The sequence below is a fragment of the Onychomys torridus genome, chromosome 1, assembly GCF_903995425.1.
Source record: "Onychomys torridus chromosome 1, mOncTor1.1, whole genome shotgun sequence".
Taxonomy (NCBI): Eukaryota; Metazoa; Chordata; class Mammalia; order Rodentia; family Cricetidae; genus Onychomys; species Onychomys torridus.
In genome coordinates this window covers 109002474-109027861 of record NC_050443.1, presented here as the reverse complement: position 1 = coordinate 109027861, position 25388 = coordinate 109002474, and the positions used below count along the sequence as shown (strand labels likewise).

Genomic DNA, 25388 nt, shown 5'->3' with positions numbered 1-25388 from the left:
AAGATCGAAAACTCTCTCTTAAATAAATTGACTTAAAAAATTGGCTCAAATCCCAGCGCTCATTTCTGACTGCTTGCCTGCTGGTATTGACATCACCCTTCCCAATGGCTGGGGGTTGGTGAGGCTCTGTCTCTTGAGATGTGATGCAAGCCATGCCACTCACCTGAGCAGACCACGCTGGCATCTTCATGGTGCCCACAGTTGTGGGAGAACCATCCATGGTGTGTGCATTGCCACACCTTGGCTTCATTCCCCATGCACTGCACATCGTCCAGTATGATATGGCCCACACCTCTCTCAAAGTAGCTCTCAGCTGGGGCTGACAAGGCCTTACCACAGCCAAGCTGCTGGCATACCACCCTGGCATCTGTCAGGTCCCAGCTGTCATCACACACTGTGCCCCAGGTACCATTGTAAGAGATCTCTACTCGACCCTCACACCTGTGGCTGCCATTCACCAGTCTCAAGGCCATACCTAGGAGTGGAAAAATAGGTGCTTCTGAGATGTGACATTGTCCTCATAGTCTAGGATCATCTGCAGGTTGAAAAAAATGTTCTCTGTGTTGGACCTAGGAGTGGCCCTGTGACCTGATTCCCTAAAATAGTTTTGCTTTATGACTACTGAAGAGCAATTGATGCCTGCTGATTTTTTAAAATCTCTCTCTCTCTCTCTCTCTCTCTCTCTCTCTCTCTCTCTCTCTCTCTCTCTCTCTCTGTGTGTGTGTGTGTGTGTGTGTGTGTTTTCTTGTGTGAGTGTAGACACATGTGTGGAGGTCAGAGGACACCTTTGGTTGTTGGGCCTTGCCTGGTTTGAGACAGGCCTCTTCTTCACCTGTCTACATCCCATTCATACCAGACTAGGAGGCTTGAGAGCTTCTGGGAATTTGGCTGTCTCTGCCTCCCATTTTACAGGTATTACAGATATGTGCTACTGCACTCAGCTTTGTGGGTTCTGGGGATCTGAACTCAGGTTCTTTACCCACTGAGCCATCTCCCAGCCCAGTATTTTAGAGTATCATAAGCTCCCAAAAGTATCCTAGTTGGAGGATAACTTACACTAAGCACAGAGAGCTCTGGAATGTTCTTGCTCTCTGCTGTGGGACCTGAGAGATCCACAAGTGTTCTGGATGGTGTGAGTTGACCACCTTTCTTCTGATCATCCAGTCAGAGGCAAGTAGATGAACAATTATACTTTGTAATAGTTCCAGAATAATCTTTCATATTACTTTATCCCTTCCTTTGGGAAGGGAAGGTCTCAGTGGGATTCTCTATTGGCACACACAGAGACAGGAGGTCTCAGCCATGTGTTTCTAGATGCTTTAGTAGAAGACAGTAACTGTGGGTGGTGGAGCAGAGATAAGGGCTATGACTGCAGGGTGTGTGCCACTCAGAAGCAGAGGCGGACACTTCAGGTGTGGTATAATTCAGGTCCGATTTTAAATGTATCTTCTCTCTAAAGGGGACAAGGCACTGCCAGACTACTTCCTGCGAGGTGCATGTCAGGATACCCACCATTCTGCTTTTCATCTTGGTGAACAGTGTTGTACAGAGCATAGAACCCTGTGTTGGTGATCATGGCATCACTTTTGAACACCACTGTCATGGAATTTGAAGAGGAGAGGAATGTGAGTTCTGCCCCAGCACAGACTTTGCCCATGGACAGTGAGGCAACTTGCTTTCCATCGAACACTTCGACAAAGTCATAAGGGCACCCATAGATGTCTTCTAGCCTAAGGGGGTAAAGGCAACATTAGTCCCCCCTGTCAGCCAGCGCTGCCAACTCCTCTTTCCAACCCCCACATCACTCCACTTCTAAGAGCCTTTGAGTCTGCCCTCCCCACCTACTCTCCCCCCACTGTTCTGGTTCTTCTGGTCTATTTTGGTGGTCTCCATCTGGAAGTGTAGTTTCCAGCCTCTCTGAGCCTTCTTTCCCTTTGTCCTAAATATCTCTTTGACCCCTTGATTCAAGCCCTGCTTTGGGTGGTAGCCAGTGTCCATCAGAGACTCAGAGTAAAACACTCAGGAAGACCCTAACTGGGGGAGATAACACCACCATAAAGAGGCCTAGCAGGAGGACTCATCTCACCAATGTCCCAAACTGCCCGCATTTCCATGAGCCTGGATGATGAGAGAGTTAACCTGGACAGTGGGTGGCAAGCATCCCACATGCTGCCTTCTTCTGCCTTGACCCTAGCCTAGTTTTACAGGTATTGATTGCTTTGACGTCATAGCACATATTAACTTATCACTTCCTGAAAATTTCCACTGAAAATTTCATGGTTCATTTCAGAACTGTTTGTCTTTCCATCTAGATGTAAACTCACAGCAGCAGAGGTCTTATCTATTTTGTTCAGCTCTCTAAGCCCAGTCCTAGACAGGAGCCCACACAGAGTGGGAACAATCAGTACATATGGAAAGCTCTCTGGTGCTTATCCAACATAGTGAATATTACATAGCATGTAACATGATATGTATAATTTCTAAACTATAGCAAGTAGCCATCTATGCCACTGTTGTAAATTCTCATTGCAAATGTACTCATGGATATATATATCCACACAACCAATGGACACACTTTATACACAAACTTAGTACTAGACTTTAAAAGTCTGCCATTGTACATCTATCCCAGTGAGTAAAAACCTAACACCTAAAACTAACACAGTTTTGTTTTGTTTTGTTTTTGAGACAGGATCTCTCTATATAGCTATCTGTCCTGGAATTCACTATGGGCACCAGGCTTCCCTGGACATAGAGATCTTCCTGTCACTGTCTGCTAAGTGCTGGGATTAAAGGCACCATGCCCAGCTATAAAAGAACCATTTTTAAAGGGGAAAACGCAGCGATACAAATTCTGTGTAAGGTACAACAGAGCGACAGCACTAGGTACTGAATTCAAATGGAAGCTGTGCCCAAAGTGTTCCCTTTCAGAGAAGCCAAGGAAGCCCCCAAGGGACCTCGGCTTTGGCTTTCAATGTAACTAGCTGAATTTGAGCTGTGTCTTGTAAATGAGTGTATTGGGACTGAGACTCCAGCTCAGTGGTAGAGTGCATGGCAAGCTTGGAGTCTTGGGTTCAAACCCAGAGGGTTAAAAATGAGAAATAAATGCCTATTTCTTTATTAAAGAAAGACAATTCAAGCTTGTTCAGAAATAGTCAATGTAATTACATAGCTAGGGCCTTCCCAATGGGATGGACCAAATGAGGCAATTCTGCAGCTATAGCCAAGCGAGCATTCTCTTTGCTTCACTTCTGTGTGCCTAGGAAGGCTTTCCTCTGCAGTTCCTTAGTGCAGCTCCAGAATCAATTCCCATTAGTTACCTGGTTCATGAACCTTGTTTGCCAAAACAACTAAAAAAAAAAAAAATATCACTGTGCCTCAGTTTACCCGTTTTTATCAATCTGAAAAGTTATTACTTCAGAAAGCAGGAACACTTGGTGAGAATGAAATGGCAAAATTTAAATATGGTATAACTCAGAAATACCATCTATCTCTTTTGAGAGAGGGCCTCTTGTTGGTCTGGAGCTCATGGACAGATTGCTTTGCTAGCACTGGGGATCAGCCTGTTTCTACCTCCCCAGCAATGGGGTTACAAGTATGTATTATCACACTTAGCATTTTTATGTGGGTTCTGAGGGTTGAACTCAGATCCTCTTGCTTGCCAGGCAAGCACTTTACCGACTGAGCTATCTCTCCAGCAGCCATATGCAGACATAATTTTTCCACTTAAATGTGAAGCGAAGTTCCATAGGCATTGCAAAAGAAAAACAAATAGTCTCAACATAGGTCAGGGCTTCTTGGTTTTAGTCTCACAACTGCGCTCAGGACGGTACTGGAAAACTCTTTTCTTGGGAGGGGTTGAGGGAGTTGTCTAGATCATCAAAGGACATTCAGTAGCCTTGACCTCCATCCACTAGATGACAGTGCCCCCTCCCTCAATTATGACACTCAAAAAACAACCCCAGACCTCGGGAAAATATCTTGTAGGCAGGTATAATCACCTTTAGTTGAGAAGCCCTTTGTAAATTAAAAAAAAAAAGTATAGCCCAATAAACAAGATGTAAACAACAATATATTTAGATTTAAAACCATCAAACTCCAAAATTATCAAGTTTCTCCTGCTGAGCAATACATTAAACTACTTCATAATCAATGCGTTTTAAAACTATAGGTGGAATTTATGTTGTAATAATTATTTAGATTACAGGAGATTTGGGGGTTTACAATTGCTTGAAATAGTGAGAGAGTGGCATGCTCCATGTCACTGCCCACACTTTTTACACCCATAAAAGGTAGTGCTCTGATTGTTGACTGCTGTGGCTAATGAATGCAGGTAGAAGGAAATGGGTCTGGGACACACTGAGAGACAAAATCAGGAAGAGAGAATGACCCTGATGTGACAGCATAGAAAGATGAAACCATGGTTTCATAGTATCATTGTATTTTGTGGGGGTTTTTTTTGTTTTGTTTTTTCATTACCTATATTCCAGGGGGGAGGGGCTTGGTCCTTCCTCAATGGAATGTACCAGGCTTTGCTGACTCCTCACAGGAGTCCCTATCCTTTTGGAGACAGGGATTGAGTGGGGGGGGTCCGGGTAGGGGAAAAGGCTGGGGGGAAGTGGGAGGAAGGATGAGCAGGGAATCTGTGGTTGGTATGTAAAATGAATAAAAACATTTCTTAAAGAAAAAAAGAAGTTGCCTATATGAATAGATGCATGTGTATGCAGTTAGCCTTCTGCATCTAAAGAGTCAACTCAGTGTGACTCAAAAATATTTGACATAAAACTTGGTGCTGAACATGTGCCGGCTATTTCTTGTCACTATTCCAGAAACAATACAGTATAACAATGATTTGTTCCCCATTTACATTGCATTTCTTGGGTATCCTAAGTAACACGAGATGATTTAAAGTACACAGGAAAATGTACAAGGGTTATATCTAAATTCTATAATATTTTATATGAAGGATTTAGACTTCTATGGTAGCCGAGGGGATCTTGGAACCAGTCTGTGAACACCAAGGGACAACTGTATATATGATATATAAAATGTAGACACACAAATTTGTGTACATGTAAATATACATCAAAATATGATTGTTTTCAAGTGGATGATAGTTGGAGAAAGAGCAGGGAGCACAGGTACTCGATGGGAAAAATGAATAAAACCCTTCAATTTGTTGAAGAAAATTTCCTAGCAGGGACCTGATAGAAATTCTTGAAGGAAAAAGCAACTAGACCTATATCATATAGTATCTGAGAAAGGATGACCAGACAATGAAAATGGGGAAGACCAGATATGCATCTTGCAGAAGGAAGAAATTTATATGTGATGGAGCAGGGGCCAAGTCTTCTGGTGTAGACCTCCCAGCTAGAGTTCCATGTCTCTGTGTCTGGGTGTTCCTGGGTATTACCTTATTGAATAGGATATTAGGATAATTGACAAAAAGACGCCCACAACTAAGATCAGTGATCACCTAAAATGTGAAAGGATTTCCCACCCATGGAAAGGCATTCCTCTTGGGGAATCACAGATTCAAATCTAGTCCAGCCATTAAGTAGAGAAAGGCAAAGCTGCTTACTTCAGGCTTGGGATCGTCAGCTCTATGTTGAACTTCTCAGCCACATGTATCTCCCAGACACACTCCATGTCAGTTGGGTAGTTTGTAGGATACCAGGGACTGGAGAAGGAGCCCGAGAGACTTGAAATTACTCCTCCACAAGAATTACTTCCTTCTGTGAAAGTAGATGAGAGACCTGTGGTTGGCATCTTCAGGAATGCATTTGGCATCTTTCCAGATGCAGAATCCAGAATTGCATCAAATTCTACACTGGGAATCATAAAATAGGAAGAGATTTGGCTTGTCGGGATAGTCATAGTTTGGCTGGTACAAGTATGCATAGATCTAAGAGGATATGTAGGAGGGCAAAATACATATGATTGGCAAGTAGAACTCTAAAACTGATTGAAAATGGGAGTATGTGCATGTATATTGGGGACATGTGGGGAGCATCCAGGCTACACTTCTTTGTGTGCATGTTTGTGTTGGTGCATATACACGTGTGAATGGGTGGACAGAGGCTAACCTTGTATGGTTGTTCAGGTGCTGCACACCTTGTGTTTTGATACAGAGTCTCTCATTGACCCAGAACTAATTGAATAATGTAGGCTGGCTTGCCAGTAAATCCCAGGAGTTCACCATCTTTGCCTCTCCATGTTGGTATTACAAGCATACAGCACTATGCTTAGCTTTTTTTATATGGGTTCTGGAGCTAAAAATTAGATCCCTGCACTTGTAAGACAAACATTTTACCAACTGAGCTATCTCTCTAATCTCCTAGACTATACATAATTCTTAATGGTTTTCCTAGACTGTTTCATGAAAGTCAGCTCAACTCAAGTAAGGCCAACCTAGTTGCTTGTGAGGACTCCATCCCACCATTACTTCCCTCCCCCATGTCATACAGGACAGACAGAGTCCATGCTGCTTATATGAGTAATCACAATGCCATTCAAATTTGTATGTTATACTTCCAAGCAAGATAGTACCTTGTGGTTTATGAAATTGAGAAATGGAAGTTTCAAAAAAAAAACTAACTAAAAGCCAGAATAGAGTCAGCATTATAGAGTCATTTTATACTTAAATGCCAAAGAATGGGCATATTACCACTTTGAAGTTTTAACAGATAATTTAGAGACACTCAATTCTCTTTTCATCCTGATCTTGGATAGAGCTCCCCTTCTCTCTGTAGAGTCACCAGAAATATCATAGACAATGCCCATACAATCAAATTGTCAAAGACATGACTTTTTTCTGTAGAGTGCTAGGTCTACCAAGCCAAGGGCTGTCCTGACTGACTAGCATTCACCTACAATGGCACCTCTGTCTTTTAAAACATATACTTTGAAAAGCATCAAGCACCAAAATCCAGGAGGCCAAAACTCATAATCTTTACAGCCAATATGGGGATGAGTAGACCAGACAAGGGTTCTGTTGAGGGGACAGGGTCATCACTGGGGAGTGCTGCTGCATATTCATCCCTTCTTTCTCCTAGCAGGGGTCCTGTTGGCTTTGTTTTGTAGACAGTTTATAATACAATATTCTGTACTATCAGTATCTATCATGTGGTGGACCAAGGGCGAGAAGTTTTGAAAGTTTGTCCCATGGGATTCTGGTACTTGATTGAGTTTTACATGAAGAGTTTGAAGTAGCCAGGTCAGATTGTTCAAGAAAATCCTTAACCCCTGGGTCTCCCTCTTTGGCCATGTCTGATGTGAAGTTCAACAATGATGGATGCTAGAAACTTACTCATCATTCTTGGTCCTCTGTCAAGAGTGTTGTTGGATATTAATAGAATGGGTTTTTTCCTAACCTAAAGTATCTTATAAGAACTTTTCTTTTGTGCCTAGGTAGGTGCAGCATGTCCTGTCAATAAGTGGTTTATTGGGTTCTCTTTTGACACTGATGGTCCATCCCTCTTGTGGTGGTTTGAATGAGAATGGCCCTCATAGGCTCATATATCCTAAAGCTAGTCTTCAGTTGGTGGAACTGTGTAGGAAGAATTAGAGGGTGTGGCCTTGTTACAGGAGTTATGTCATTGCGGGTGGGCTTTGAGTTTTTAAAAGCTCATATCATTTCCATTTCTCTCTCTCTCTCTCTCTCTCTCTCTCTCTCTCTCTCCCTCTCTCTCTCTCTTTCTGTCTCTCCAACTTGTGGATCATATATAAGCTCTCAGTTACTGCCCCAATGCCATGCCTGGCCTGTCTGCTGCCACATTCTCCACCATGATTGTCAATATGGAGTCACCCTCTGAAACTGTAAGCCCAATAAACCCTTTCTTCTGTAAGTTGCCTAAGTTATGGTGTCTCTACACAACAACAGAATAATAACTAAGGTAGAAATTGGTACAAGGGAATGAGGTATTGCTGGGATAGGGCCCCAATCATGTTGCTGTTTTAGAGAAATATGAAAGATGTTAAGACTTAGGGCTAAAAAAGTGGTTGAACATTGTAAGTGGGGCTTAATAGCCTAGTGGGAGCTTGGAAGGCAGTAGTGATGAGAGCAATGTGGACTATGGAGGCCCAATTCAAGAGATTTCAGAAGAGAACAATATTAGCAATTGAGCTAGAGATTATTCTTATGATATTTGGGCAAATAATATGGCTTTTTGCTCTTGTCCTAAGAATCTTCCTGAGGTTAATCTGAAGAGGTTGGGACTAATTTTGTTGGCAGAGGAGATTTCAAGACCCCCAAATATTGACTCTGCCATCATCTCACTCTGGGATAGAGTCTGGACTTGGGTCAGAATTGGCAAGAGACCTCTACCAAGTCTTGCCAGCCCAGGATATGGACAGCTGCCAGACGCCTTGCTGTGTTCCAAAACACCATGAGCTACACTCCCAACTTTGATGTTTGACTGGTCTTCAGGCCTTACGGGAGGTAGACAGCAGCAACAATCACCAGGTGGGGTTGGGAGGGTTGGAGGTGGAGTCTCAGGAGCTAAAGCCAAGGATATCAAGAGCTGGGATCCCATTCCTGGGAAACATGGTGCCCACACAAGTGCTGGATCTAGAAGGAATCCTGAGCTTTGGTGGAGGTCACTGGACACTGGCATTGAGCAGGTGTCTAGAAATTCTGCCACGTGTGTTAGTAAGTCAGCAGGTCCACAGAGGAGTCTCGGATGGTTTACTTTCTTAGCAGCATTGTGCTCTCATCCCACTGGCAGGGTTTGCTATTGAATGCATCTTAGTTTTCCTGCATGCTTGCACTTTCTAACCCATGTTCTTGCGTGCACCTTTTCTCTCTTCCACATACCAATTCTCTCCACAGCCACAGAGATTTCCATCTCCTTCACCCTCCTCCCCTCCCTGGCTGCACTAGAGAGGATGGTTTCGGATCTAGTTCCATTTGAAAAATGTCACAGCCAGTTCTTGTCTGAGCTACTGTTTTATTGTATTACTATTGGGGAAGGGGGAAGAATGCAGGGTATGGGTTGTGTTATGGCGTCTCCATACATAAGCATCATTGGACTCTGCTTTTGTCCATTTCCCTCCCACACTGTGCTTCCTCATCCCCCCACTTCCTCCTGGTTCTTTTCCTTCCTTCAGTTAGTTCCCACTTCTGCTCTCCTAGTACATAAATTCCACCATACTCTCTATTTTCTACCTCCTTTAAAAATTCATCCTCCCCTCTCATAACCCCTTTCTCAGTTTCACAGCCTACAAATGCACAAATAAACACACACACACACACACACACACACACACACACATGTATGTACATCTTCTCCAACTACATATCTCACAGGGGATTAATGTGCAGGGTAAATAAAGAACCACTAGTTTTTAAATTTCTGCTGCATATTAGAATCACATGGGAGCATGACTATTACTGGTAACTAGGAGTGACCCTCAAGACTCTGGTGTGGCCAGTCTTGGGAACAGCTGAGCTTCTAGAAATCTCAGAAGCCCCTAGGTGGTTCTAATATACCACCAGAATTAGAAATCATTGCTCTGGTCACTGTCCTCCAGTGTCTAGGTGAGGACACAGATTTCTCAACCTTGAAGAGATGGAATGTACAGTATTGAACTTACCTGTGGGTGAAGGAGTCACCTCTGCATCTGCATGAACAGGAAACAAATTAGTTTAGGGAATTTAGATTAATTCCATGGAGACAAAAAAAATGTTAATTTTCCTAATGTGGGCATGTCTCAAGCAGATAGGCTTCGTGGTATATTAGTAAGCACATAGGTATATTTTTTTCTGGGTAAGTGGCTTCACATCTGGGCAAGGTGCAGACAATAGGAAAAGACAACTAAGTGTCCCTGGGCATTTGTCCTCAGAACAGTCAGACTCAGCATTCCCTGTCTACCTTGCTGGAGGGGTGTTCCTTTTGTCATTTACCAGTTCTAGCACCACCTAGGAGACAAACCTCTGGGTTGTTTAAGGAGTTTCTAGTTTAGGCTTATTGAGGTGGGAAGACCCACTCTAAATGTGGGCAGCACCATTGCATGGTCTGCAGTCCCAGACTTCATGAGAAGCCAGTTCAGTGCCAGCATTCACCTCTCTCTGCTTCCTGACTTCAATACAATATGACTAGCTGCCTCAAGCTCCATCCTCCGTGACTTCTCTGCCAGGGTAGACTGTACCTGAACTATGAGCCAAAACAAACCCTCCCTTCTGCAAGTGGCTTCCATCGGGTATTTTGTTTACTGCTATGAGAAAAGTAACCAATATGGCCATTTTCAATAGAGTCACATCCCTGCTCAGTTCATGGCTTCTATCCATCGCTAAGCTGCCACATAGAAGAACTCACTATGGGAGACACAGTACCTGAGCAGATAACTCCAGCATCCTCGTGGTGGCCACAGTTGTGGTCTAACCAGGCAGAGCTGGGGCACTGGCCAAAGTGGTCCTCCTTTCCTGAACACTGAATGTTGTCCAGGAGGATGTTTCCAGAGCCTGGGCCAAAGTAGGCACTTCCAGGAGCAGCAATGGCATGGCCACACCCCAGTTGTCTGCACACAACCTCAGCTTCATTCATGTCCCACAAGTCATCACACACGGTGCCCCAGGCCCCCTGGTGGAGGACCTCAACGCGTCCCGAGCACTGTCCAGAGCTGCCTGCCAGACGCAGCACTAGTCTGTCTTCTAAACAGAGGAAGATTTCGTGTTTGAGCATGGGAAGGTTTCTGTAGGAAGTGACTCCTAGAGGCTGTGCCAGGGCCAAGGCTAACACAAGCAGAAACCCTTGCAGTTGTCTTGATTCCATATGAAGCCCAAGGGTGACAGAGTAAGACAGAAACTGGAATCGAATCTCATTCTACTTCTGTCCCCTACTTGGCAATTGTTTCGTCTCTCTGAGCTGTTTCCTCATTGGTAAAGTGAGGAGTCTAACAAGAGTTTGTCTCAGGGGCCCTTGGGATGAACCGGTGAGAGCACACATATGAGACACACAGGTCACACCCAGAAAGGAGTTCCTTTCCTCAGAGACACACAAACCCAAACTTCACACAGGAACTTACTGATTATCTGGTTTCCTGGCAGCCCTAAAGAATTATTGGAGTTCCTGCATGGGAAACCGGAACATCCAAAAATCCCACAACTGACAGGGGATGTTCCTTGCAGGGTACAAACTGAGCCCAGCTCTGCAATGGCTGGCTACAAGGCCAGGCCTAAAAGGAGTTCCCAAGCCTTTAATTGGGGTGAGTCTATGATTTAGGGCATGCTGGGTGTGAATTGGGTCAACAGGTAGAGAGCTGGGCTTTTGCATTTCAGAACTCTGGACAGTTCCCTAAGTGTTTGTGAAGGCAGATGCAGCCTGCGGACCTTCATAGAGTATGGCTCTCCTTGGTAGCTGCCTGGTCCTTTACAACTATCCTTTCCAGTATTTTTTTTTTAACAGGATGTACATTACCATCTTACTATCACATGGTACCTGCCCTCATGGTGAGAAAACCTAGCCCCTTGTGAAGCAGGGGTAATGTGTGTGTGTGTGTGTAGTGTGGCGGGGGAACAAAAAGAACAGGCCTCCTGTAAATAGGAGAGTGAAGTTAGGAATTGTTCTCTATTATATCCCAAAGACACCTGAGCTTCCTACCTGACTCACTTCCATCTTGTGAAATTGCATTGAAAAAAGCATAAAACCCAGTGTTTGTTGTCATATAATCACTTCGGAACACCACTGTCAAGATGTCTGAGGAGGAGAAAAATACCACAGCTGATGGGGCACAGAACTTCCCCATGGAGAGTGATGCAATTCTGGGGCCATCGAAGATCTCAATTGAGTCATAGGGACATCCAAGGATATCTTCCAGGCTGGGGGAATGAAAGCTGGGGATTAGTGACACAGTGCCAAGATCCTCTGTATCAACATCCCAAACCATGACAGTCTCGGAGCACGAAGTTAGTCATTATCTTTCCCAAAGCTTTATCAGGACTCTAGTTTCTTTGCCTGGGGAGTATGTAAGCTTATTATTACAACTTTGTTATGAGTTTTAAATTTATAGTGGTTCTGACCAGCCACAAAAGATAATACAGCTTAGAAATTTGTGATTGCTGTTTGTTTGGGTTTAAAGCAAGTCCAAATTGTCAGCCTTGACAGTCATGACTGAACCAAGATTCAGTGCCTGGCTGAGGCTGACTTATCATGGAATCTAATGGTTTTGCTCTATTGCAGCATGGTGTGTGCCATGCTCGAGGAGAAAGGCCTTGTGATGATTTTGTTGAGAGACAACTTTTGGTGAGGAACAAGGACTTTGATACCAGACAGACCTGTATTAGTTATGGGCAAGTCAGTTACTAATGATCTCATTTTCCTCATCTCTAATGAGGATGACAAAGACATCTGTAGCTTATAATGATACTGGAGCATGGCAATGCCTAGGAACATATAGCCCAGGGGCTGTGGAGATAGCTCAGTTGGTAAAGTGCTTGTCATGAAACATGAAGTTCTGATTTTAATCTCAGAGCCCATGAACAAATTCTGGTTGTGGTGGCTTAGCCTACTTCAAGAGTTCAAGACCAATGAGAGACCCTCTCTTGAGGAACAAGGTAAACAGTGCCTGAGAAATGACACCTGAAATGACCTTTGATCTCCTCATGCTCGTAAGTGCATGCATGCACACATACACACAGAAGAAGCATGCAGTCAATGATCCAAATGCATTCTAAAACATCAGTTGTTCCTTTATGTCACAGTGATGAGAAGGTGACAGTGACTATGGAACACTTCTCTTCATGTCAGAGGCGAGGCAACAGCTCTTCCCTCTCCTTTAACTTTAGGGAACACTTAGAAAAGGCCTGGAATAGTTGACTAACATGCATCTTAGGAAACTCTCTTAACATTTGTATAAAATATAGATGAGCGAAAAGGTTGGCCTGAAAGAACATATATTGGTGACTAGTGTATAATGTCAAAGGTTTTAAGCATTTAGGAAATATTTTTAGGGAAAAAATCAAAAGACAGACTATCAAATCAGGGCTGTGTCGAATATATTGATAAAGGACTTGCTACACTTGTATAGCCAGAAGAGACCTGCTGGATACCACTACAAAAGTAACTCAGACTTGAACTTGGAGATGCTGGAGTGTTTTTCACACCTCTGCTTCCATCTCACTGGAGGAAATGTCTTTACCACAGTTCAGCAAACTGATGTTCTTATTCAAATTGAACTTTCTTTTTACAACTAGTTTCTTACTTCAAATTTGGGATCATAAGCTCTATGCGGAAATTTTTCTCTACATGGATCTCCCAAACACATTGGATGTCTGTTGGATAGTTTTCTGGGTACCGTGGACTGGAAAATGAACCAGAGAGACTGGAAATGACCCCTCCACAAGAGTTACTTCCTCCTGAAACATGAAGAAAAAAAAAGGATGTCAGCCACATGGTGTCATTGAGTGATCCTCACAGACAGTGTGGTCAAGACAGAAAAGTCAAGTGTGGCCAGGTGGCAGTCGGCCTGGGTGAGCTGATACTTAGTTTAGCATCTCTTGTGAAGCCATTTGATCTAATTCTGATGCCTCAAAAGCATCACTATGTGAGAATCCCCATCCTTTCCTCTGCTCCCACCATCTGCACAGGGGTGTCACACTTAGCCTCTGCTTACCGCATCTCCCTTTTCCAAAATGGAAAGACTCTTTGTTTTCTGAGAGAAAAATGAGGCTCTACATTGTGAGAGACTGGGAAGGAGGGACAGACAGGTGGTAGTCTGTTTTGTGTAAGAGGAAATTCTTTGAGGAGGTCTGTGGAGCAAGAGGCTGTAGAAGAACTTTGAAGTCTGACTCAGCAGGGAAGGGAAGGGACAAGGGGCAGAGTTGGGAGCTTATGACTGGAACCTCCTCAGTACACTGTCATCACTTTGCTGGATCATATTTGTTTTCGTTAACTCAGTGTATTCAGACTGGAACTTGAGTATTGGGGGATTTATGAAAGTTAAGCAAAAAGACAAAGATCTAGATCTTCCATAGTCATCATCGTTTTTAGTATGAATAAACACAGATCTACAAAGGTATACGAGGCAGAATGCTGTCTAAATGAGTAGATAACTTAAAATTACCAAGTTATCTTGGAGGATCTTGAAAGCACAATGCACTTCACTGATCATATACCTAAATATTATTGAATTGCTCAATTTCCCATCTTTTCACCACTATGACCATCTTGCAATCCTCCCAGGGTCCCACGGATTCCTAATCTTGCCTAAGATGGATGCTGGGCACTGCTTCCAGACATCCTGCATTTCTGCCACTAAACACATTGTGGGGTGGGAGGAAGCTTGGGTCAGATTCAGGGTGTTCTGCGAGTGCTTTCTACCACAGAGCCAATTCCCCAGTTCCTTTTATGGAGACAACATCTCATTATGTAGCCAAGGACGGCCTTGAACTCAAAACTGTCCTTTCTGTACCTCTCAAGTGAGGAGATGACAGGTGTATGCCACCATATTCCACTGATCATCCCATACTCCATTGATGACATATGTAGGTTACAATGACAGGACCAAGACACACATATGTGGCAAGAGAGGAAAACCAGGTGTCTATGAGCATCCACTACAGGGATGTGCCTAAACAAGACAGGCTGAGTGAGAGTCGGATGGATTGTAGAACTACTTTCTGCCATCTTGTTGACCTCTTACCTACTTTGTCCTGGGAAGATCCACAGCCTTCCTTTCTCACATGCTACCCCTAATAAATAGTCAGCACTTACAGAGAGGCAGCAGAGGAGTAAGCCCCATATATGCCAGTGGCTCTTTTGTGCTACATCCATGGACATTGCCTGAAAACTGCTGACATGGAGTTACCATTTCAAGCAAAGAAGTGATTACCTGTTATTGGATCCTGAGAAACTGGAGGAGGACCTAGAAGTGAAAAAAGAAGATAACAATGATATGATATCCAGGGGAAAATCTTTAGTCCCATCTACAATTTAGTGCATGGTGAAGGCTTTCTTTGAAAACATCAATGATTTGGTGCAAAATTAGAAGAGTCTGAAGCTGCTGAATGAACATTCTGTATGGTTCTATGCCGGATCAAAGCCAGCCAGTACTTGGACATGCCTCTTATCACCAGATGAGGACTATGTTCCCTCTCTTGAAGGCAAGTGGGCTCTTTAACTGCTTTGAACAATGGGATATAGCATACACTATGTTGTGTCTTAAGGAACTATTGATACCTACTTCCTGTTCTGAGAATGATGTTACTCATACAGCCTTACCCATATTACCCACTGAACAGACTGTATGAAGAGGCCCTGAGACTTCCTGGAAGGGAAGAGGACCTATCTTCCCAGCTGCACCCACAAAGGCACCAATCATGTAAGTGAAGCTATCTTGAGCTCTCCAAACTAGCACCCAGGTAAATGACATGGAGATCCTAGCTTGATGCTCTGAGGAGCAGAATCCCAATTCTGCTCCAGTTCCTGACCCACAAACCATGACATGTATTTACCTGTAGCTGTCTTAAAATGCTAAATTTTGGGACAGCAATGGAAAAGCAGGATGGCTCCTTCCTCATTTCTTTATCATTCATACAATTTACATGAAATGAGCAAACTACAGACAAGCCTTCATTTGAATAGCTACTGTTGGAGTCAGGGATATAGCTCAATGCTAGAGTGCTTGTCTTGCAAGCACAAGCCCTGGGTTGGGTCCTCCAGTCTGAGAAATTAAACAATATATACACACTATTCTTGACCTTAACCATGACCTTTGAACTTTAAACAGCACTTCTCTCACTCATGACCCCAACACATAAGCTGGCCTTGTCTCAGGACATCCATCACTCATCAACATTTCCTCCAGGTAAATGCCATGAGAAGTGCTTCTTTCAATGACCTGTGACTTATATGCTCTCTGCTGAAACTGAAGGGGAGAATCCAGATACATTCAAAGGGTAAGTTCTAGTTTTCCTTCAAGCTAAATATTACAATATGTCTGACACCTTGTTACAGAAACAATATGAAGAGGTCCTAGGAACACAGGAAAAGGAAGGGGGCCCATTCTTAAAGCTGCCCCTAATAGAGTTACTGTGGGTAGGCTTTGGATCTCCCTTATCCTCAACCGCTGAGATTAAATAATTAATGTATCAGGGACCCTTTCATCATATCTACCAATGTTTTGGGCAGATGTTGCAATGAAAAGAAATATGTTTTCATTCACTTCCAGTGTCATCCCAGAATTTATAGTATATGCATTAGTATGAATTCTGTAATATCTGATTATATATATATACATATATATATATATATATATATGATTTTATATATGTGTGTATATATATCAGTGTAAAAACTTGGTTCCCCATGAATTTGCTTAATGATCAAAATTGTTTAATCTTTGTTAAATATTTCTTCTGAAAACATAGCATGTGTGTTTTTTAAAGAATTATCTTGGTGATAAGCAACAACCTAAGCAAACTGTCTCCCCATCTCTGCTATAGCTTTGTCTGATGTGGGTGTCTACTGGGCCAATGCGGGTATTGCAAATGAGACTAGAGATCAGGTGTACTGGCAGTTGACCTAAATGCCCTGGATATCCAAGAGTCCCCTGCTAACTTTCTATGTGTCTGTTTATCTGGAAAATGTAAATAATCAAAGTATCTTCCTAAGGGGAATTAAAAGAGTTGGAAGGAGTCCCTGACTTATGAAGATTAGACATATGGCTTTCATGAAGGGGAAACTGTCCTTCAAATTTGGAATTTAGATCTTTTCCTGGGGTCACATATGTGGATGATCCTCCCTTGAGATGCTGAACCACAGCGGTGAGCTCCCAGGCAACCACAGGTGGTGAGGATACTCAGCAGGTGCTCTCAGTGTGCTGCTGCTGGGCCCGGAAGTTCAGTAGGTTAGGTGTATGAAATGCATTCTTTGATGTGATATTTTTACAGTGGGCTTTCTGGGACATAGCCCCATCATGAGTTGGGCAATGTAAATGTATGAAGAGTTCAGAATAACTCCTGACTTTTAGCATTTTTTAAAAAGTAGTTGGTACTGTTATCATGGTTGTTCTTCTTGGACAGGAAGTTCCTTCAACTAGGAGGGCAGTGGACCTACCTGGTGGCATGGGTGGAGGGGGGCCATCTGAATCTGCACACACAAAGAAAAGCAACAGGTCACACTCTCTTTGGTGAGTTCAAAGGTTGAGGTGACAAGAGGTGGATGGTGAATAAAAGGGACAGGCTCATGCCCTTTCTGGGTGGAGAAACCAGCTGCTAAACCTGTCCATTGTTCACTCTCATCTAGAGAAGTCCTTGGCTTAGGAAACTTAGCACAGCCCTCAGGTCAGCTGTGTTTTATGGTGGGCAGGGCCAGGTTCCTCAGAGTACTCTGATGCAGAATTCCTGGGATTCTTGTTAAAGTGCTGACCCCCTAGCTCCTTTCCAAATCTATTCAGGCATAGTTTCTTGGGAGAGGTGCCCTGGAATATTTACCATAATACCCCAGCCCATAGATACCCTGGACTTCCCTTATACCACCAGGAGCCACTCACGACAGGATAAGTGTTTTACTCAGGACCTAGTCCTGAAGGGTTACATAAAGAATCAAATGGATGAATGGAAAATACCACCCATAAAAGATGGTTTCAAAATGTCTTCAGGTGCATAGGAATAAGATGAATACCTGAGCAGATGACACCAGCATCCTCATGGTGACCACAGTTGTGTTCCGACCATCCTGAATGCGGACATTGGCCGAGGTAGTGCTCCATCCCAGAACACTGAAGGTTGTCCAGGAAGATGTCTCCTGAGCCTGGGCCAAAGTAGGCCTCACTGAGACTAGAAATAGCCTGACCACACCCTAGCTGGCGGCATACAACCTCAGCTTCATTTGAACCCCACAAGTCATCACACACAGTGCCCCAGACTCCCTGGTGAAGGACCTCCACTCTTCCTGAGCACCGGCTGGAACCACCCACCAGGCGAAGCTCTGGCCAGTCTCCTGTAGACAGAGGTGTGGTGTGAGTCCCCATCCCCATGCCCTCATCTGGAGCCTAGCAGTACCAGGCTTAGAGGAGGGTTAGGGTGGGGTCTCAGGCATTGATCCTCATGTTTACTGTGGGTTTCTGAACTGCAGCTTTTGGGGGTTACAGCTAATTTTGTTTCAACAGAATTTTTTGTTTCCCATGTTATCCACTGATGGTACAGACATAGACCCTTAGGGAGCATGACTCTATTCACTAGTAAAATACATACATCAGTACAATGTATTATTCCACACTATGATAATACCATGAAGGCGAGGGACAGGGTGTTAGAAGATAATGACAGAGAGGAGATCCTGGGAGACAGCTCTTAAAAACTGGAGAAGGAGATAGTCAGTGGAAGAGCCAAGGAAAGTCCTTTGGACCAGAGAGAAGAGCAGAGACAAGGAGTAAGGGACTATGTCGCTTCTGTATGTACCTTTCTCTTGGTGCTCTGACAGTGAGGAAAATGGTCAAATGTGTATGTAGCCCATTTGTCAGGTAATATGTGAGTGTTTTACAAAGAGCATGCAAAAACATAAAATGATGGATACACATGTGAACATACACACACACACACACACACACACACACACACACACACACACATACATATATATATATATACACACAAAATATCACATGTCAAAACAAAAATTGCAGCTATACTTCCTAGTGGCATTCTGTAAGTGTGTTTGTAGTTTGAAAAATAAGTGAACTCAAAGGTGGAAGGTCAAATAATTCAAGGATAAAGTCAAGGGCAGCCGATAGCTAACATCACCTATTAAAGGCACCACTGACCTGGAACATACAACAGAGGTTTTTCAGCATCTGTAAGTAAGAAAAACAAATAGGTCAACATTTGGAGGAACTCCAGGCTTTAATAACAGAAGATGAAGTTTAAGCATACTCTGATACAAATTTATTAATCTATTCTCAAACCCTTTAAAGCACATGGTACCAGGAAAACCAAATTTATCAATAGTTCTAACATAAGCTTCTCTCTGGGTTGTTGGTGTGTAGCATATGCAATAGCTATGCTATATAATATGCTACGCAAGAGCATAGCAATGTGAGAAGATGAACAGATTAAAAGGTTGAGGTTTGAACAGTGACCGCTCCCAGGAGCCTGAGTCTATTTACTGGTGAAATATATACATGAGTAAGATGAATTATTCCACATGGGCAGCTCTGTGGACCGTACATCCATTCTTACAACAGTGACTGATTCTTTCAAGTCACATCTGGGATTGCAGCTGTTTGCTTAAAGGCATCACCTCATCGGATAGGGATATCAGTAAACATTCCAGAGGGAACCTATGTACTCACAGTTACACATTGGTACATGCATAAATCAGGGTTTTTAAAAAATGCCACAGGCAATTAAAATTAGTCACACACACACACACACACACACACACACACACACACACACACACACACCAGAATTTCCTTCATGTTATGGCTAAGGAGAATGACGAGATATGCACAGGTACTAAGCCAGTGCTTCGTCAAAAACATCTGTGCTGGAAGAGAGCAGTCAGTCGGCTAGTTCCTTAAGTGAAGAGACTGAGGCTCTGGAAACTTAGATGCTGCATAGATGCAGTCTAGAAGCTCACTGCAGCTCTGAGAGACAGTCCCATACTGCCCTGTCCTCCTGGCAGCAAATGAACACTATTATTTCAGCTCCCAACCAGTTCCTGAATTCAGACACATTCTCTGCATGTTTCAGCAAAGCACACAGTGAAAGTGCCAAAGGAGGAAATTAGAAAGTGTACCTGAGCAGATGACACCAGCATCCTCATGGTGGCCACAGTTGTGGTCTTTCCAGCCCGAATGGGCACACTGGCCCAGGAAGTGTTCCACCCCAGCACACTGGAAGTTGTCTAGAAAGATATCTCCTGAGCCAGGGCCAAAGTAGGCCTTGCCAAGGGCAGACATACCCTGGCCACACCCCAGCTGTCTGCATACGACCTCAGCTTCATTCAGGTCCCACAGATCATCACACACAGTGCCCCAGACTCCCTGGTAGAGGATCTCCACACGCCCTGAACACCGATTGGAGCCACCCACCAGCCGCAGCTCTGGCCAGTCCCCTGCAGACAGAGACCTGGTAACTGTTGTCATCTGGGAGCATGATATCTTTCCATGAGATGGTTTACTATATTCCTTTCCTATATTCTATTAGATAAAGAAAACCTACTAGAGTCAGCCAACTAGTCAACCCCAGCTAGAGTGTGATAAATCACAAAGATTGTCAATAACATCTAGCTCATACAAAATCCACTCATTGCTATTAGTTATGTCAGAAGCATGCATAAATCTGTTTGGGTTAAATGCAAAAAAAGATGAAACTTGCACAACTTTGTGATTTTTGTGAGAAGCTTTCAAGTGTCACTTTTGTGGTAGCTCAAGGTTACGCATCAGGGTGTTGGCATGCCAACCTTATCTGTGATGGAACTGAAAGTAGAAAAGTCAAAAGGACTCTACCAAACTCTATTCAAGGCAACCAATAGGTCTACCTATTCAAGACCCTCCCCACCCTCTGCTTCAGAAGTGCCTTGTTTTTGTTTTTATTTTTCCTGTTGTTCTAGTTCATGACCTGTGGGATGGCTCTGAACCTCTGCCTATTTTGGAAAACTCAATTAGTGATTCATATGGGAGGCAAAGTGAACAGTACCTGGGTCAGGCATGGGAAGTCGTGAGAGACTCCCACTGGAAGTATTCGTAGGCTGTGCAGGATTTGAGAATTCTGAAGGACACAAAAGCAAAACCAAAAACAACAACGAAAAAACCTGTTTACTCAGAATGCGAGAGTCAGAAGATTCTAGGGATTTGGAATGGTCTTAAATCTTAGGTCAGAGTCAATTGGTCCATCTGCAAACACATGGACTGTGTGTAATTCTAGTAACCACATATTAAGCAGGTATAGACATGGATGTTGAGATAAAGGGACACTTGGTACTCAAATGGGTGCATTCTGGGACTTACTTGGTCTTTCTGTTACCGTCTTGGAAGTTGCTGTGGGGATGGCTGTGGAGACAAGATGTGGTCTTGAAAGAAGGATTTAGGAAGGTCAAGGGAAGCATCCTCAGGTCAGTCTTTGTTGAACACCCAGACCCCCACTTATTCTTTCACCCTGTCACTTATATAATAAGGAATGTCCTAAGTCAAATCCTCTCTTCACAGGGGTCTTATGTTTCTCAGAAGTATGGGAGCTATCTGAAATTGCATACCCCTCTACCTGTTCACCAAAAATATAACTGTGTAATTTGTGCTAAAATCCATACATTCATAGACCATGTCTTTCTGAGAGGAACCGTCCCCCTTTACTTTCTTCTTGTGATGGTGAGTCTTAATTTCAACTTAGTTTTCCTTGCAAAGATCTTTCTACCTCCTTAGTTAGCTTTATTTTTAGATATTTTTTAGAAGCTATTATGAATGAGAGTGTTTTTATGATTTCTTTCTCAGTATGTTTTTATCAGTATATAGAAAGCATATATATGATTTTCATAAGTTGATTTTATATGTGTCATTTCACTAAAAGTCTTGATCATGTCTAGAAGTTTTCTGTTGGCACTTTTGGAATCTCATGTTTGATGTCCAAGCATCTGCAAATAGGAATAATTTGACCTCTTCTTTTCCCATTTGTATCCCTGTAATTCCCTTCTCTTGTCTTATTGCTTTAGCTAGTGCTTCAAGAAATGGGGGATAGTGGACATCCCTGGCTCATTCCTGATTTTAATGGAATTGCTTTAAGATTTTTCTCCACTCAGGATGATGTTGGCTGTGGGTTTGTCATAGACAGACTTTATTATGTTGAGGTGTACTCCCTTCAGTATTGATGTCTCTGGGACTTTTATCATGGGAACATGCTAAATTTTGCCAAATATCTTTCCTGATCTATTGAGATGATTGTGTGATTTTTGTTTCTAAGTCCATTTATGTGATTTATTATATTTATGACTGACTTACACGTGCTAAGCCATCCCTGCATCTCTAGAGCAAAACCAACTTTATCATGGTGGATGATCTTTCAGACATGTGCCCTATTCAGTTTGCTAGTATTTTATGAAGGATTTTTACATTTATGTTCACTGGTGATCCTGCCTGTAGTTTTCTTTTGTTTTTCATGTGTTTTCCTGGTTTTGTTATTAGGGTAACACTGGCTTTATAGAAGGCGTTCTGGAGGGATCCTTCTGTTTCTAGTTTTCTGAATAGTATAGATCTCCTTAGAAAGTTTGATAGTGTTCTTCTGAGAATCTATCTTGGCATTTTTGAGGCTTTTTAAAATTACTGTTTCAATTTCCTTATTTCTTGTGGATCTTTGTAGGTTAATGATCTCTTCTTGGTTAACTTCGGTGATTTGGAAGAATTTGTTCATTCCTTTTATAGTTTTATCTTAATGGAGATTTTTTTTAATCTAGGGTTTGTTTGTTTGTTTTACCTTAGTAGGTTTTTAAAAAGTATTCTCTTATTCTGAATTTCATTGGTTTATGGTTCCTTGCTCATTTCTGATTCTGTTAACTTTGATAGTCTCTTTTCTTTCAGTTAGTTGAGTCAAGGGTCTGTTGTTAGTTGAGTCTAGTTCTTAAATTACAAGCTCTTAGATTCATCAATTCATTGTACTGTTTTCTTTGTTTCTATTTTGAACAATTTCTGCTCCTGATTTTTATCATTTCCAGGCAACTAACTTCTGGGAGTATCTGTAAAGTCATTCCCATAGAGGTTTAACTGAAATGGGAAGACACAACCTGAACGTAGGCATGGTTTTTTTCATGGGTCGTGGTCCCAGACTGAATAAAGAGGGGGAAATGAGCCAACAACCTGTATCCACATCTCTCTGCTTCCTGACTGTGGACACAATGTTAGCCCCAGCCACTCCAGCCAGGGCCACTCTCTCTAACATGCCTTCCGTCATGACGGACTACACCTTGAACTGTGGGACAAAATGGACCTTCCTTCCAGAAGTTGCTTCTGTCAGGTATTTTATCACAGTCACAAGAAAAGGAACTAACATGTATCTGATGTGTTAACTCTTTGATGTGGACTAGCTAATAAGTACTTCTTGTCATCCTTGTTAAAACAACAAGGAATTAGAAGATCAAATAGACAATTATCAACTTGGTTCCAGTGTGACTGGACATTAGATTTACTCTGCAGACAGAACCTCTGTCATGGTAGATTTATACTAGGAATTAGGAGACAGGAGAGTGAGAGAAAAGGCTGAGAGCAAAACCACCTGGAAGGCTGGGCATGGTGGTGTACTCAGGAGGCAAAGGCAGAAACAGGAACTAAAAATGATGATGAAGTAATGACATGAGAGTTGACTCACTGATCAAATATGGAGTCTTCGATGTCACCTCTGCAAAAACAAGGAAGTGATGATCAACAGATGCTTGACGCCAGCTATGGAGATGTATTTGACCCATTTTTTGGTATCCTTCTCCTCTGTCTTGCAGCATGTGTCCCCAGCATGCTCAGTGAGTTAGCCTGACCCTATCGGCCCTGGAGACTATTGTTAGCACTGTCTCAGACAAAAGAGATATGAGGCTTGCCTGGGATTTCTCAGTAGAGAGTAGTGTAGAACCCCAGGTAATTACTGAACCTCTGAAGCCTCAGTTTTCCCTCTGTAAAAAGGGACGATCCATGGGTTTGTGTAAACACAACACATGCAAGGAGCCTAAAACACTAGCAAATGAATAATCAGTAAACATCAGCTGTTATCATATTTGGCTCACATTGTTTTAATTGATCTTACTTAACTTGTGCATACTGTGCTTTAACAGAGACCCTCAGCTTAGCTTCTGCCTTCCCAGCATGCACTGCATCCCATTTCCAGCACTGATCTCACTTCTCAAGTCCTCTTGCTGTTTCTCTATGAACAGCCTACCCAATGTCACAGGCAAATCCAAAATTGATGTCCCCTGCTGTATTCCGGGTGTTTGAGGCCTTTAGTGCTCCCTCCTGTCTTTTCCAATGTCCCTTTTGATATGAATATATGTGTCTGTGTAGCACATTCTAGTACACACACTGTTTTATTGACTTGCCTTAATTTAGTGTATTCCATTTACCTTCTGATTGTGTTTTGTATCTTAATCTTGATCTCCTTATACGTTGTGTACAAGTCTGAAAGAGGACCTAAAGGACACATCCCCCTCCTCTGTAGAATCTAAAGCACCCATCTGGGACTAGAGTCAGAGTGTTATCAGAAATGACTCCTTGATGACCCAGCTTGTATTGTGTGAAGCCCCACAACAGGTTTCCCATCAGTCAAATGGCTTGCTTACAGAGCAAGCGACGGCACATCAGCAGAAAATGCAGAGCTGTGACTCCATGCCATCTTCTTACCTTTGGCTTCAAAATAATAATAAGCCATGAAGTTTTTCCCAATGTTGTTCATGCCTCGGAAGTACACAAGGGTCATTGAGCTGGAGTGGGATGCAAAGGTGATGTGCAGCCCACCGCAGGGTTTCCCCAGGGACTCCGTGGAAGATGGAGGGCCATCCAGGATTTCAAAATACTCATTGGTGCAGTCAAGGCTGGGGAGGCAAAGATCATGAATGTCTCTTAATCTCATCAGAAAGTTAGGAGGTACTTTGTGAGCTCTGCTTTATTTTGTATGGGTAAGAAGGCTGGGGACAAGCTCAAGTCCTGTCTGTGAGGCAGACACAGTGTGATCCTTTTGTCTTGCATTTTTCCTTTGAAGAGTACTGTGAGAGGAAGGGGATTTTTAGCTATGGGAAGGAAAGAAGGCTGACTCCAGTGGACCTGTTGAGGACCAGGAGCTGCTGCGACCACAGAGTACTTTACAGTTTTAGGCCAGTAACGAATCAAGGTCATTTCATTATGTGATGTTTGAGAGGGAGAGTCTAAAATGAGGAATTTTAGGGTTTGGTTGTTCATGAGGCTGGTAACAGAATAGAGCTGCAGGTTCAAATCCACCCTGATCCCTAACAGACAAGCTTTGTGGAAGCCATCTGCTCTGCCAGATCTGTGTTTCTCTGTGAACTTCCATGTGGCTCTCACCAGTGCTGGAAGCAGACTGTTTCCACATCATCAGCCCAACAGCCATCTGTTCCAAACCATCTTGAAATTAAGCACAACTTAAGATACATAAATGATTTGGTGTTTTCTTGGGGTTAAATATAACTTTATATTTATATAAAGTTCAACATAACTTTAATCTGTGAATGACTTCGTTTTTGTGTATTTACAATATTAAAACCTAAAATTTCCTCAGATTCTGCGTCTTTCACCAGATAGCCAGGACACATGAAGTGGCTGTGTCTGTCTGTCTGTCTGTCTCTCTCTCTCTCTCTCCTATCCAAAGCCTGTATAGTAAATTTATTTTTAATTAAAAATACATGGAAGTATGAATATGATAAAAATATATTGTTACATGTATGAAATTCTCAAAAAGTATA

At 42.9% G+C, this 25388-nt stretch overlaps 1 protein-coding gene across 1 annotated transcript in view; it reads right to left on the bottom strand.

Moving 5' to 3' along the window:
• The window catches only part of LOC118577397 (deleted in malignant brain tumors 1 protein-like), a 111921-nt gene that overhangs the window by 48249 nt on the left and 38284 nt on the right, over positions 1–25388 (bottom strand). Inside the window, exons 12-27 of the mRNA XM_036177545.1 lie at positions 24313–24503; positions 23297–23326; positions 20953–20994; positions 20642–20713; positions 19740–20057; positions 18763–18792; positions 17622–17939; positions 17055–17087; positions 14830–14862; positions 13201–13354; positions 11601–11818; positions 10334–10651; positions 9595–9621; positions 5582–5735; positions 1513–1730; positions 164–475 (exon numbers count right to left, since the gene is read on the bottom strand). Coding sequence (XP_036033438.1) covers positions 164–475; positions 1513–1730; positions 5582–5735; positions 9595–9621; positions 10334–10651; positions 11601–11818; positions 13201–13354; positions 14830–14862; positions 17055–17087; positions 17622–17939; positions 18763–18792; positions 19740–20057; positions 20642–20713; positions 20953–20994; positions 23297–23326; positions 24313–24503 — 2468 coding nt within the window. The remainder of the gene's footprint in view (positions 1–163; positions 476–1512; positions 1731–5581; positions 5736–9594; positions 9622–10333; positions 10652–11600; positions 11819–13200; positions 13355–14829; positions 14863–17054; positions 17088–17621; positions 17940–18762; positions 18793–19739; positions 20058–20641; positions 20714–20952; positions 20995–23296; positions 23327–24312; positions 24504–25388) is intronic.